This window comes from Sminthopsis crassicaudata, chromosome 5 (assembly GCF_048593235.1).
Source record: "Sminthopsis crassicaudata isolate SCR6 chromosome 5, ASM4859323v1, whole genome shotgun sequence".
Classification (NCBI taxonomy): Eukaryota; Metazoa; Chordata; class Mammalia; order Dasyuromorphia; family Dasyuridae; genus Sminthopsis; species Sminthopsis crassicaudata.
The window spans coordinates 255,793,151-255,809,421 of record NC_133621.1 but is presented as its reverse complement, the minus strand read 5'-3'; the positions used below and the strand labels follow the sequence as shown (position 1 = coordinate 255,809,421).

At 31.6% G+C, this 16,271-nt stretch overlaps 1 protein-coding gene across 2 annotated transcripts in view; it reads right to left on the bottom strand.

Moving 5' to 3' along the window:
- Positions 1–16,271, bottom strand: part of PTPRQ (protein tyrosine phosphatase receptor type Q) — a 246,041-nt gene that overhangs the window by 228,671 nt on the left and 1,099 nt on the right. For both annotated transcript variants that reach the window (XM_074270859.1, XM_074270860.1), the window contains exons 3-5: positions 15,839–16,065; positions 11,993–12,062; positions 3,022–3,221 (exon numbers count right to left, since the gene is read on the bottom strand). In XM_074270859.1, coding sequence (XP_074126960.1) covers positions 3,022–3,221; positions 11,993–12,062; positions 15,839–16,065 — 497 coding nt within the window. The remainder of the gene's footprint in view (positions 1–3,021; positions 3,222–11,992; positions 12,063–15,838; positions 16,066–16,271) is intronic.

Sequence of the window (16,271 nt, the reverse complement as noted above, 5' to 3'; positions counted from 1 at the left end):
TTTGAAAGGAAAGATTATAAAAATCATGACACATTTATGCCTAATCATTCTGTGTGACTCACTCTGTCTTGCCCCCCCCCAAAAAAAGAGGAAGGCAGGATTATGATCTACTATTCACTATACTCAGGATAAAGCCCATTTTTAGTGAGTGCTTACAATAGATCACAAAAGTGATGAAGGGGTCAGAGTTTGGTGTAAAATTTTCCCAATAGACCTGCTATTGCTGCAAATGCCTAGGAGACACAAAGGACTAATCCTGGGCTCAGAAAGGAGCATCTCAAGACAGAGGGAACTGAATTGTTGAAGGATAAGGATAAGTCTAATCAGGAGGGTGGGATACAGCTTATATTTCCACTTTGTTATTGACTGATAACACAGAGTTTGTGGGCCAGTCTATGACAATCCTAGGAAAAATTTTGGTTCCCAAAGGACCTTGTCCTCACTTTGAAAAGCATTAGTGTAATAGATAAATAACTGAACTCAGAGCCAAAAAGACTTGGGCTCAAGTTCCTCCTCTGGGTTCAACTTCTGACATTATTGGTATCTGGAATTGGTCAAGGCATTTAATCTCTTAATATCCCAATCAACTTTTTAAGATCATATAAACTGTCCAGCACTGGCTGGTTTCTATTAATAGGAGATCCTTTTAGATCTCACTATCCAGATAAAGTAGAGTAAAAATACATAATAATAAGTATTTATACATTATATAACATTATATGTTATTATTATGTGTATATATGCATATCATATTATATGTGTTATATATTGCATGTATAACATTTATATGTTGCATAACAATTATATAAATAATTAATTATATGATTAAATAAATTGTTAAATTTTCAAATAGTTGATATATTTAAATCAAATATATAAAATGTAATGATAATTAATATCTGTACTACAAGATTATTTGGAGAATTAAATAAGATCATGGCCATAAAGCACTTTGTCAACCTTAAAAATAAATGTTGATTATTAATTTAAAAAAATTCTGTGCCAAACATTATACTAATGTATGAAGATACAAAGAAAGGTAAACAAAAACATGGTCCCCCAAGAAGCTTACATTTTAATGGGGTAAACAATGTGCAAATAACCAGGCAATATGATATGATATAGATAGTTAAATGGAAAGAAATTTCAGAAGGATGGCACATAGTAGGCATTTGATAAATGTTGGCTTATAACTGATGAAAATTTAATTCTACTTAATCTCTAATCAGTTTTCTAAACACAAATTGGAATTTTTTGTATAGGCAACATCAGGCAAAATGCCTCCAATTCCCAAATTATATTCATATTTGTATGTGTGTATATGTACAATATATATGTGTATGTATATGTATGTATGTGTATAAATGTATGCACAAGTTTATACACATTGGTGTATAAATGTATGCACATATTTCAACATGTATACATTTATACATATGCATATATATGCAAAGATGTATAAATGTATGTGAATATATATTTATCTGATTACAAATAAGTACATATATAGTATAAGATTCTGAGGACACTTGTTCAGCTTAATTTTTACCTTCTTTAAATTTAAAATTTGTCTAAGAATTTTTTAAAACTTAATACTTCTTCCTTGATCTCCCTCACCTCCCAATCTTCCTGTCATCTGCTTCTACCCTGTTACAACTGGAAGTTAATTTCCCTCTTTAAATCTCTCATTGTACTTTATTTTGAACCCTCCCATCTAACTAAATTTATACTATAGTCACTTGTGTTCCCTATCTTACCAACTAAAAATCCTTAGTTTTCTTCAAAGTTCAACTCAAGTGCCAATTTCCATATCGTTTTTCCTAAAACTCTCATATTCTATTACCCCAATCCAACCCTAAACATTTTCTTGGTGTTTTATTTTTTATGCATAACTGTGAAAACAAGGACTATTATTTTTCATCTTTGTATACATGCCTAATATAGCATCTAAAACATAGCGTATGGTTTATAAATTGATTGGTTGGTTGGTTACTTGATAGACACTAGTTTATATAGATCTTGAATGAAAACACTATGGTCACATTTTACTCACATAGTCACTTCAACTATAAACACAATCCAATAGGATAAGTCAGTGGCTTGCAGCCTTTGGGCTACAGTTCCTGGGGAGGTTACAGAATAGTTCCAAGGAGTCCAAGAATCCAAACATTCTCATTTTCATTTTTATTTAGCAGACATACCTACTGAAAGCTGAAAAAAATAAATGGCTTTCCCACATGAAGACATGATTTCATTGAGGTAATGAAGTCCTCTTGAGGAAACTAGCTCTCCAAATATAAACTGAAAACTCATCTTCAATTTAAAGACCTATCTTAGACACTAAAAGATTGTCGTTTAGTCGAATCTCACATCAATAGAAGAATTGGAAGTCAAGTACTACTTGATTGTATTACACTACAATATTATATTTCTTTGGGAAATATTTTATTTTTACTTTTTGTCTCCAATATTATTTAGGTTTTTTGCTAACATTTCAATATTATAATTAATAAAATTTAAAAATTCATTTAAAAGCATTACCAAATTTCATTAATGTCATCATGATGTTCATCATAATATAACATGCATATCATCAAAAATATTTTCAATGAACAAATCTTAATAGTATGACTTATCTTCAAAGGGATTAAAAATATTTTGGTTAAAAAATAATAAAGGGGGCAGCTAGGTGGCGCAGTGGATAGAGCACCAGCCTTGAATTCAGGAGGTCCCGAGTTCAAATCTGATCTCAGACACTTAACACTTCCTAGCTGTGTGACCCTGGGCAAGTCACTTAACCCCAGCCTCAGGGAAAAAAAAATAACAATAATAATAAAGGGTCCTTGCTTAATAAAATGTCTGCTACCATATGAAAAGAGGTGAGGACTATGAAAGATTTTGACATTAAAATATAGATACTTGTAAACAAAAAGAATGAGGAATTATGTCAATAAGGTTACACATTAAATTTAATGAAAGAATTTTCTGGAAATATTAAAATAGGGATTTTGTGATACTTACATTACACTCTGGCAACTTCCCTGACAGAAGATCCTCAACTTTAATTGAGACATCTTTCACTATGATTCCACTTCTTGCATGCTTGACACTAATCTTGAAGCTGGTAATTTTACCATTTGGTTGCCGAGGCAAATACCAAATTAAATTGACTGCTGAATAATTGAAGGTCTCCACAGTGAGATTCACCACTTTGCCTGGAGCTAAGAAAAACATTAATGAGTTATAATTAGATATCTTACTATGAAACTTAAGAAAAAATAAAATTCTAAGTTTTCCATCTTATTTGAAATAATTTTGAAAATATTTAATTAATCAAAAGAGTATACTTGGGAATATCATTTAAAATTATCCTGAATAAAAAAAATTGCTCAGAAAAAAGAAAGAGGAAATGCCTTTTTATACAGTAACAATTTTTTACTTATTAAAAAGCTATGTATTTATTCTAGATAAGTAAAAAAAAAAAACTTATCTATTCTAGTCTGCATCTTTTGTTTGAAGCAAGACTTTTGTGTTGAGGAAATAAATAACAGTCTTATACCTATTCTTTATTATACCTTCAGTAGTTTTCTAATATCTGTTGGGGAAGATTCCAGATGAGATTCTGGCCTAAGATCTAGGTGATTTTCCACAAGATTCTAGGGTCTTGAGCAAAAAGTAAGAGGTTATTAAAAAAAAAAATTGACTTCATTCTTTAGAGACCAAGCTTCTTCTTCAGGACTGAAACAGTAAGAGACCAGAATGTGGCATCCCTAGTTCTTTGGGCCCCACAGTAGTTTCATTGTTATAATGTATTTTTTTAACTTTGTCCACATCAAATATTTTCTAAATTTTGAATATTCTAACGTATTTAAAGGAAAAGCAAAACATTTGAGCAACCAGTTGCTTTTGTTTGCTTGCTTTTTGTTTGTTTTTTTGAGGCATATTAGACCATGGACCTCTTCTTCCCAAACTTCCTGTTAATGTCTCCCTCTACCTTCCATTTTCTGGAAAGATTTTTGATACCTCTCATAACCATCCCCTTGGAATAGACCCAAGAATTGACATTACACTCTAGTCATTGCCTTCTTCCTAATGATTGTAGGCGGACACCTGTAAAGTCCTACTTACTCTATTGGGCACAAATGTTTTTTATTCCATTGATTTAGGGAACTTTTGATGAGGAAATCCCTCTATAAATACAAATCAGCATTTTCTCTGACACTTATATGGTAGAGAGCTTCTTAGAGCATAGTAGTTATGTAAGTTGTTGAGGTTTACAGTCAGTACATGTCAGAGACAGGATTTTTAACACAGATCTTTCTGGTTCAGACCTGTAGCACGGGCAGAAAATTATCAACTACATTTTTTCTTGTAATTTAGAGAAAGATCTGCCCTGCCACTATATTCTCTAGACCCTTGAACACTAGCACTTGACCTATTGCCAAGAATGGAGAATTCATGAAGAGGAGAATAATACAAAATAATCATGGAAAAGTAGGTGGGAGCCAAATAATGGAAAACTTTGAATGCCAGAATGAGGATTTCATATTTTATTTTAGAGGCAATACATAGTCTTTAAGGACCTTCAAGGAGCAGAATAACAGCCAGATCTTTTTGTTAATATTACTAACATAAAATATGTCTGAGAAGTGTTGTCTTTTTATCTAATTCTAATTACATGGAAATAAAGTAAATAAGCTATCTAGGCAATTTGAGCATAATCAACGCCAAAATACATTTCGTATTTAATGATGCATTTATACCTTATTTTCAATAAGGAAGAACAACAAGAATACAAGTGAAGAAGTGACTTTTCTCTTTCAAATTGAAATTATAGTAACAAACAAGGTGAAGTAACTAAAGAAAAGTTTTTGAAACAAAGACCTCTATCAGATACTAGGTAACTCTTAAAAGAGCCTAGGCTGCTAGATAGCACATAAATATGTTTTGCATAACTTCTCTTTCAAATTGCTTTGAAGGAGGAGGGAGGAATAGAAAAGAACAGGAGAATTTGTATCTATTTTTTAAAGGAAGGTTAAAAAATGAGATCTAATTGAGAAATGTTTAATGAAATTTTATATATAATCTTAAGAGTTAGGATATACTATGAGATATTTAATATGTATGGGAATGCCTGCCATCTAGGGGAGGGGATGGAGGGAAGGAGGGGAAAAACTTGGAACAGAAGGGAGTACAAGAGATAATGTTGTAAAAAAATTACCTATGCATATGGACTGCCAAAGAAAATGTTATAATTATAAAAATTAATAAAAAACAAAATAAAATATAAAAAAATAATAATCTTAAGAGTTTAAGTTGAAAAGAAAGTACCAATCTGTATTGGTAAAGGGAGTTGCCCCAGCTGGAATTTTCCCAAATGAATGAAATCACCTATCAATTCTTATCCAACCTGTAAGTAAATATTTATGAAGAAAAAATATCAACATCATTTACATGGGCCAGAAATGTCCTAATAAATTACAATTTTAAGTGTGTAAAAATGATGGAGAAATGGCATGATGCCACCAGAGGAAAATAAATATGTGATCTGAAAAATATGACAGGTCATTAGTGAAAAAAGGATGAAGCTGAAATTAAGCTTTTTAGTTTTAGTTTTTAGTGAAATTAGTTTTAGTTAAATTAAGGTTTTTAGTTTTAAGACACCAAAGCTTAGTCTGGAGAGCAATTTTAACAGTGTACATAGATAATCATCCCAAAATTTGACAAGAAACTATATGAAATATTTAAGAAATTTAAATTAGGATCAGGGAAAAAAGTTGATATGAGTAACATGATAAAAAATTTAAATTATATAATAGATGCATCTGATAATAAGATAATAAGAAGATGAGAAATTCATGAAGAATAATAAATAATAGACTAATAGATTAAATAATAATAATAAATTATTAAATAATAGCAATATTCTCTTTAAGGCTAAATGAAAAGGAAATGTAATTTAGCATTTAACAAAAATATCAAGGCTTTAAAAGTATATGAGATTATGTGGCATAATATGTAGAAAGCTAGCCCCCAATTTAGCACAAGTTGAGTTCTAGACATGGGGTCAGGAAGATCAGGGTTTGAATGTTGCTTTAGACACTAATTTTGTGATTCTGAATCTTTTATATTCTCTTGATCTTAGTTTCTCTATCATCTGTAAAATAAAGGACTTTGATTGGATGGACTGAGGTCCCTGCTACCTCTAAATCTATGATTTTATCAATCCAAGTCCTACATTTAACATACACTAATGGAGAAGACCTGAACAAACCATATAAATAGTTCAGTGCTTCTAAGTACACTTTGAAAAATACTAGTTGTAGAACATTTGTCTATCTGTAACATATAGAGGGAGTTTTCTCAACTGATAACTTCCTACACTGATTAAAACATAATCCCAGAGTGTTTCTCCAAAATAAAAATTATTCTTGGTGAAGCTATCACACATTTCAATAATCCAATGATTTATAATTTACATTGGTGTGGTTCCTCTTTTAAGAAGACAGGTTCTCTATAACTTACTAAATAGTTTTTGAGAGTTCCCTCTAATATATATATATATATATATATATATATATATATATATATATATATATATATATATATATATATATATATATATATATATAATGACCCTGTAGTCAAATTGATGTTGAATCTCTTTGGTCTTAGCCAGACTGGTGCTCAGATAATATACAGTCAGTCTCAGTTTTAATTTAAGTCTTTCCACTTTGTATGATTTGCCAGAGTTTGTACTTCTCTGACGTAATATTGGGCCACTTCTACAGAGAATCACAGAATTTGAGGGTTGGATTTCAGCAGCCATTAAGTCCAATTCAACTAGGAAATGAATAAGCATTATAACACAGATAAAGTAAATTGCCCAGTTTCTGCTTGGAGACCTCCAAAGAGGAGGAACCCATCATCTACAAAAGCAGCTCAATTCACTTTGAGACTGTCCTAGTCTAGGAAGTTTTCCCAGATATCATGTTTAACTTGAACTCTAAGCAATGTAAACTAATCACTCCTGATTCATTGAGGTTAAGTTTGAAAAAGGCTAATACTTATTACACAAGACAACCCTTAGAATATTCTAAACAGCTCTTATGCCCCTCCTGAGACTTCTGTTTTCTAAGATAAACATGCCAATTCCTTTATTTGCTCCCCATATGAAATGGAGTAAAAAATCTTCACCACTCTGATTGCATTCCTCTGAATGCTACCAATTTGATCACTTCCATTCTTAATCAATGTCCCTACAATTGAATTCAACACTCCAGATGAGGTCTGAATAGAAGAAAGTATAGTAGAACCATCACCTCCCAATTCTTGAGAGTTACATATCTCTTAATGTGTTATTCAGTACTATAGAACAAATTACCAAGGAATTAATTTAGAGAACTAGAAAAAAAATAATAATAATGAAATTCATGTAGAAGAATAAGGGGACAGATAATTCAAGGAAAATAATAAAAAACAGTATCAGATCTCAAATTATCCTACAAAATAATAATCATCAGAACAACTTGTACTGATTCAAAAGAAGATGTCAATAAATAGGATATATTAAATGTACAACATATAAAAGCACATGAACACAGTAGCATTAAGTTAATGATATATAATAATAAACCTGAAGATAATAAGGATTCAATATTTAACAAAAACTGATAAGAAATCTAAAAATCAATTTGTTGTAAATTAGATATAATCCAATGGCTTATATTATATGCTGAGATGAGCTACAAAATAGATATCTGACTTGGGTATGAGACAAGATTTTAAGAAAATTAAAGAAGAAAGAAAGAAATTACCTAAAAATGATACACTAAAGCAATGCCTTTCCAAGATTTGTCATAGACCCCCCCCCCATCCTCCATCATCTTTGCCAGTGTCAATTTGATAGGTCTAAGTTGGAATCTCAGAGTTTACCTTCCGAATCCAATTCTTTCTTTGCAACAACAACAACAACAAAATCCGGTTCTGCACATATATATTGTATCTAGGTTATACTATAACATATTTAATATGTATGGGAATGCCTGCCATCTAGGGGAGGGGGTGGAGGGAAGGAGGGGAAAATTCAGAACAGAAGGGAGTACAAGGAATAATGTTGTAAAAAATTACCTATGCATATGTACTGTCAAAAATGTTATAATTATCAAATTAATTTTAAAAATTTAAAAAAATTTAATGAGTGTTACATCCATTATTTCGTGTAAATCATTGATAAAAATGTTAGACAATATGGGTAAAGCACAGATTCTTGGGCTATTCCACTGAAGACCCACTGATGGTCCTTTACCATCAACCTCTAAATCTAATTTTATCCAATCCATTCCTACTTATCTTTTGTACATGAGACAAGGCATCAGAGCAGGAATTTGGCAGAAGCTATAAATCAGTAATTCTTAAGTGTTACAGAAACCTTCTCCTTCATTGGCTCCTATGACCTTTGTCTTTGTTCTTATTTCTGCCTCTGCTTCCTTCATGGTTACCTCCAATAGTTCATCTTCTACATATCCCTCAATTCTTAAATAGGGCTGTACTCAAGAGTTTTTCTTATTTCTCTTCTCTCTACATATGGTTTCTAATTAAAATTTCATCTGTTTAATAGTTTCAAATATAATATAATTTCATCTGTTTAATAGTTTTAAATATTATATCTGATATTAAAACTTTAATATCTATATATTTAGGCCTAATCTCTCTTATGAGTTCCAGTATTATATCTCCTTCTTCTGGCTAGACATCTCCACCTAAATGCTCTGCTAATGCCTCACAAATTAACACATCCAGAAATGAACTCATTATCTTTCCTCAAAAAATTATTCATCTGCTAACCTTTTATTAATTTATTAACCTTTTATAATTAATATTTAATATTACTTTTAATATGCTTTTTATAATACTTTTAATATACTTTTAAAAATACTTTTTAATATTAATTTATTATTATTTATTAACCTTTTATTGATAGCAAAAATCAATGAGCAAACATGTTTATATGACTATTGTGTTTCAGGCACTTGGTTAAGCTCAAAAAGACAAAAATGAAATAATCCCTAGTATAAATAAAATCTTATACTCCAATGTAGGAAACAACATGCTCATATATATAGGAAGATGCAAGATACATAAAAAGCATAAGTAAACTAGCTTTGGATGGGAAGCCACTAGCAGCCAGTTAGAGAATAACAGGATAAGCCTTACATGGAAAATCACATTTGAATTGAAATTTGAAGGAAATCAGGACCTCACAGAAGCACAGGTGAGAAGGAAGAGCATTCAAGTCAGGAATTGCAAAGGCATAGCCTTGGAAGCAAGGGTGTCAAATGTGAGGATCAGTAATTAGACCAAGATAACTAGAACAAAAAATGCATGGATGGGAATAACGGGTCAAGAGACTGTAGAAGCATGAATTCTGTAAGGCTTTCAATGACAAACAGAAAAGTTCATGTTTGATCCTATTCCTGCAGACTAGAGACATAAGAGTTATCTTTAACATGTTCTTCTCTGTCCCTCTAAATATCGATTGGGGATTTTTGCCAACTCCTATCTATTTTAACTCTGCAATATCTCTTATATGCCTTCTTTCACCTGCATTCATATATTACTGCCTTATTTTAGACCTTCATCACTTCTTCTAATCTATTGAAATAGATTCAGAAATTATCTCAGTGACTTAAGCCTCTCCTTTCTCCAACCATCCTTCATTCATCATACAATAAACATGATTTAAGGCTTATTTTATTCCTAGAATTGTCCTGGGTTCAAGGAGCAGGCAAAGAAGATGAGATGTGTATATAAAGAACTAAATATTTAGTTATTTGGTTATAACTTCCCCCCTTAAAATATAAATTCCATGAAAGCAGAACTGTTTTTACTTTTCTTTTTATCCACATTTGCCACAATCCTGGCACATAGTAAGAATTTGTGCCTGTGGACTGACTAAATGAACAATGTTTAAAACCCCCCATACTTTGATTCCATTTTACTTTTTCAGCTTTATTTTGCACTAATCTCATTAACTTGATAATATTTTAACATTATTTTTCCCCAATCTCTTTTTAAGTTAACCTAAAACTACCAGAAGATTGACCTGTTCTGCTATATCTTCCCTGTTCTTAGCTTGTCTTTTTCTGAGGATACCACTAAACTTCTAATGACCCAAGTTCACAACATCTACCATGTTTAGATCACTGTATCAACTTCCTTGAGAGATACAAGACTTACATTAGACAATCACTGCTCTTGAGTGCTTTTAAGTTAGTAAAATAGAATTTAGAATTTAGAGTAGTAAAATAGAATCAAAACCTAGATTGAATATTTAAATGTATTGCAATAATTTTATTTGTACATATTTTAGATAAATTTATTTGCACATATTTTCATTAAAATCATTTAAGAAAATGTGAAATATTTTATTCACATAGTGTTAATAATTTTCTGGGGAATTGCTTCACTGCTACCTTAAGGGAAAACTGTGGATTCTAATTCTATGTTTAACACTTAATAGTTGTGCAATATTGACCAAGTTATGTAACCTTTCTGAGCTATAGCTTTCTCAAATATAAAGTGAGAGATTTGGACTATATGGCTCCTAAAGTCCCCTTAGATCTAAAATGATCTTCTGAGTTTATGAATCTATGACATTCTAAGCCTTAGCAAATTAACAAAAGGGCCTCATTCAGCTTTTTTGTGAATTTAAAAAGAACATATTGAAATGAAAAAATTTCATTGAATTGAAACAAAGTATTAATTAAAATTAGAATAAACAAAACATCTTGTATTAGCATTTGGAAAGCTTAAAACAATGCAACTAACTTAAAACATTTTCACTCAGTAGAAAACAGTGGCTTAAATTTTAAGTTTAATATTTTATTATGACTGTCATTATTTAACCAAACCATTTTCCACCATTGAATTAAATTCTCTAAACATGGACAGCTCTCCCTCACTAATATCAGACTGACTGATTTCTATCAATGTATATTAACTTATGTATTAAAATCTCACTAAAATACTATGCCACTATTCAATGGGATTTAGTAAAAAGTGAACCAGTTTTGGAAACCATAAAAAGTCCTCCACCACAAGGCAGATAGAACCTTAATATTAACCCTGAAGATACATCTATAATAAAGAAATTTATTCCATACTTGAAAAGATATATATGAGTATTCATTCTGCCAGTGAAGATGACAACTAATTTCTGATTTAACAAGCATAATTTCACTTTCAGATAACTTGCTGATCTTTTCCTGTTGGGCAATTAGTAGTTGTAATATATACCTATACCTATACCTATGCATATATATATATATATATATATATATATATATGTAAAGGAATAAAAATGCAGAGTAAGACAAATATTTTGGGAGATGACCTGTGAATTTGTTTTGCTTGACTATAGATATCTAGGGGAAGTGGGAGGTAGTAAAAATGAATGCTTATAAATTGAAAAAAAAAAATTTACTAAAAGGGGGAGGGGCAGCACAGGACAGCTAGGTGGCATAGTAGATAGAGTGGTAAGCCTGTAATCAGGAAGATTCAGCTTCCTGAGCTCAAATCTGGTCTCAGACACTAGCTATTATAACCCTGAACAAGTCATTTAATTATATTTGCCTTAATTCCTCATCTATAAAATGAGGTGGAGAAGGAAATGGCAAACTACTCTAGCATCTCTGCCAAGAAAACCCCAGATGGGGTTGCAGAGAGTAAACAAATGAAAAATGACTGAACAACAACAACAAAAGACAACCACATACCTCTAAGTGATTAACCTTTACTTTCACACAGTTACAAAAAGATTTTCACTCTATGTATTGCTAGCCAAGAAACAGCAACATTAGAGTTCAATGTCCATAAATGTTATAGTTTAGGATATCAAGCCAATGTCAGATTTTTTTAAAGTCACTGATGACAAATTAAACACATATGTAATTAAATTAATTTCTATTAATGAATGGTCTAGGAGAATTACCACTTTCTGCAGTTTGGAAGAGAAAGGGCTCACTAAATATCCCAATACCAGCACTGTTTTCAGCAGCCACCTAAAATAAATCAAAATAATAGCATATGAGTTAGCTATAAGACTGTATATCACAACAACTTTAAAACTCCCAAAAAGACATACTAAAAAAAGTGAAATCCAAATCACAAAAATACCAAGTTTTTGTTTTTGGTTCTTCCAACACTCACAATTTTGCAATGAATAAAAAATAAAGCCAACCTTAGGCATGAGACTTCTACAATTCAAGTTCAAGGTATATCACACTTGTCTCCCATATAATTTTGGGAAGGACTAGATCTGTAATCTCATTAATATGGGAAGCTGAAAGTGAGGTATATTCTCTGTCATTGCAGATTCCCAAATTGACACCTTCTTTTCAATCTGTAGTCTCATAGTGTTGTCAATGGTTTTTTCAAGAATCCCATGTTCAGTAAGTGTCAGAGATGGCATTTAAATCCATATCTTCCTGTCTCTAAAGCTAGCTCTCTATCCATTATACTGAACTAGTTCTTCTGTCATTGTACATTCTTCTATAATTTAATATTAAAATATTTCAAGAACAGAAATGTGCAACACCAAGCATTGCCATTGGAAGTCAGTGGCTGATACTTATGTGAAAAAAATGAAAAGATGATGAGGTTCTGAAATTCAAAGGTAGAATCAAGGGTGCCCAAGAACTTTGAGTTAAGAAATGCAAGAAGCTGTATTGAGAAGCCTTGTCAGCCTGACTAAGGAGAAAGTTTCTGATGGCTGACTCCCCATTCTGTCAGCAGCGCTTCTTTAGATTAGCTGCTGAGAATATCCATGAAAGAATTTAGACTGTGTTTATTATCTAGAGCAACCTCCCTTAGAAGGACCATGCTAAGCATATTTCATCTGTCATACAAAAAGGGGGGGAAATGGTTTGTTTGTTTTTTGGCCTATGAATCTTTAATTATATGCAGCTTTATAAAAGTATAGGCTTCCCTAGAACAAAAATTAGAATATTGCAGAGGCAGTTTGAAATAGTAGGAAGAGGACCAGTTTCAGAACAAGTTACACTGTATTTCAAGTTAAGGCTCTGCAATTATATTAAAAATGTTTATCCTCTACTTCAGAATAGCTTGGAAAGATTTATCTGAACTGATGCCGGAGTGAAGGGAACAGAACCAGGAGAACATTTTACATAGTAACAGCAAGATTATGTGATGATCAACTATGACAGTCTTAGCTGTTCTCAGCAATGCAGTGATCCATGACAATTCACAATGAATTGGGATGGAAAATGTCACCTATATCCAAAGAGAGAGAGAGAGAGCTAAAGAGACTGAATATGGATAAAACATACTATTTTTAGTTCTCTTTTTTGGTTTTCTTTTTCTTTTTTTTTTCATTTTATTCTGATATTTCTTTCACAACCTAACTAATATGGAAATAGGTTTAAAATGATTATACATGCATAACCTGTATCAGATTGGTTGGTATCTTAAGGAGAAGGAAGATAAGGGAGGGATAAAGAAAAAAAAATTGCAATTCAAAATCTTACAAAAATGAATGTTGAAAACTATCTTTACATGTAACTGGAAAAATAAAATACTATTGAATTAAAAAAAAACACAAATAACAAAAGTGCTTAGCATCTTAATGCTCTAAGACCAGGAATTCTTAAACATTTTCCACTTGAAACACTTTTTATCTGGGACATTTTTGTGACCCTCCCCCCCAGGTATTTAGTTATATAAATAGGTATACAAACCAAACATTTCTTATATTAAATCATAATTTCACGATTCCCAAATTCAGTTATATGACTCCATATGGGCAAGTGATCGATTAAGAAGCTTTGTTATAGACAACTCTAACAAGTTGCATAAGATGTAACAATATGTACAGGTAGGAGGAATTTCCTCATTTGGGAGTTCCCTAAACTAATGAAAGCACAGATCTAGTCCCTAATAAAATCTAATTCACATTTATTTTATGACTAGTAACAATGAATATAGGCAATTAAATGATTCAGTGGATATAGCAGTGACTCTGGAGTCAGAAAAACCTGTGTTCAAATGCAGCCTTAAAAAATCCACTTATTATCTAGATGACCTTGGGCAAGCCACTGTATTTGTCTTAATCCCATGGAGAAAGAAATGGAAAACCACTTCAGTATATTTGCCATAGACAGGATGATCCAAGGCATCTTGAAGAATCACACATGATTCAAAGATGAAGAGCAGCACCAATATCAAAGCAATTGAAAATCCTTACTCTGAGGAGCTCTTGATTGAGTTCTGTGGTTCATAATGACAAAAATAATATTTTTCCCAATTAACATTAATCATTGTTACATGCAATCTCAGTGCAAGTTGTCATCTTTAATTCAGCAATGTAATGATCTTTAAAAGGTATATATATGCAAATTTTGAACATAAATTGAGAAACTTGAATTTGTATAAATAATATTAGGAAAGAATAAAACCTACTAATTGCCAGGGACTGTGATAATTGCTTTACAAACATTTTCTCATTTGACTTACTTAGATTCTCATAACAATGCCTCAGTTTTTTCATCTACAAAATGGGGATATTAACATCAATTCCCTCCTGGGGTTGTTGTAGGGATCAAATGAGAAAATAAATGTAAATCACATAGCTCAGTGTTTGGTCGCACTATGTAAATATTAGTAACTGTTGTTGTTGCTGTTATATATAATATGGTATCCTCTTTTACTGGTGAGGGAACTGATAGTGATAGATGTTAAGTGACTTGCCCAGATTCCCTTAGATAGCAAGGTCTGAGGCAATATTTGAACTCAAGTCTTTCTCATTCCAGTCCCAGAATTTTATCCCCATGCCACCATTTTGATAATCTTCCTCATATCACAGAAGAGTAAAGAATATAACCCTGAAGATAGTTACCTCATATAAAGAACCTGAAAAAATCATATCAATGAAATAATTGATCATGATGCTAGAGGAGTAATGATGATACAGCCCTTTCTGAGCTAGCTGGAGTGGAGCAACGATTGCAGAAGGAAGAGTTATATGCTATGAAATGTGTCTGTTTCATTTACCTACTTTTTTCTATTGTTTGTTATTTTGTGAACAGGCCTTGTAACTGGGAAGTGAGAGCAGTAGTTTTATAAAAAAGGAAAATTAAAATTAATTAATTGAATTTTTACAAAGGAACTTTAGAGAATTGATTGTTTTAGTTCAGTCATTTTAATTATATTCAACACTTTATGACCCCATTTGGGTTATCTTGACAGACAAGGAAGTAGTCATTTTCTTCTCCAACTCATTTTACAGATGAAGAAACTGAGACAAACAGGGTTAAATGATTTGCCCAAGGTCACACAATTAGTGTCTGAGGCCTGATTTGAACTCGTGAACATGAGTCTTCAGGAAAAGAAGTTGTCTGTCTAAGCTTACATCAATAGTAAATGGCAAAACCAAGATTTGAACTCTCTGATTGTAAACTCAGTATGCTTTCTATTGAACCAGACTTATTTTTTTACTTGCAAAGTAATTTGTTTTTCACATCAGTAACTAGAGGGGAAAACTTTATATTTTGCTTTAATACATTACTTATAAGAATAGAAAAAAAATTTACTCAACCTAAAAATATAACTATATATTCTCACTAAAGTTCCAGAAGCAAAAAAAAAAAAAAAAAAGAAAAAAAGAAAAAACAGAATGAAGCAATTATTTTTATTATTTTCCCTAAATTTCTGCATAATGTATGTGGTTATCTTTAGCCAGAATTCAAATAAATTGTTTCTTTACTTTTAATTAACATAATACTAAACAAGTACTTAATTTAAGAAAGCCTTTCACACTTACCTTAATTTCATAAGTTGTTCCAGGATTAAGATTAGTAAGAAGCACTTCCAAACTATCTGGTTTTGCTCTAACTTGTGTATAAGTGGTTTGCATCCATGGGCAAACTTCCTTATATTTAACGATGTATGATTTAATCCTTCCATTTGGTTTTGGTGGTGTATTCCAAGAAAGAAGGATTCCAGCAGATCCTACTCTTTCACCTGCAAGGAACACGGGAGGCCCTGGATCTGTAAAAACAAAATACCTTTAATTAAAATGTCAAGAAACAATTTGAGTATTTCCACAGTTCATAAGGAAGAAAAGATATTTTCAACCTAGACCTTTGAAGTTTCTGGAGACTAATGGACTCAATGTGAAACAGCTCTCCTTAGCAGTATGCTTTAAAAAATGATTAAATGCTTTGGGGAATACCAGCAACATTCTTTTCTAAGAA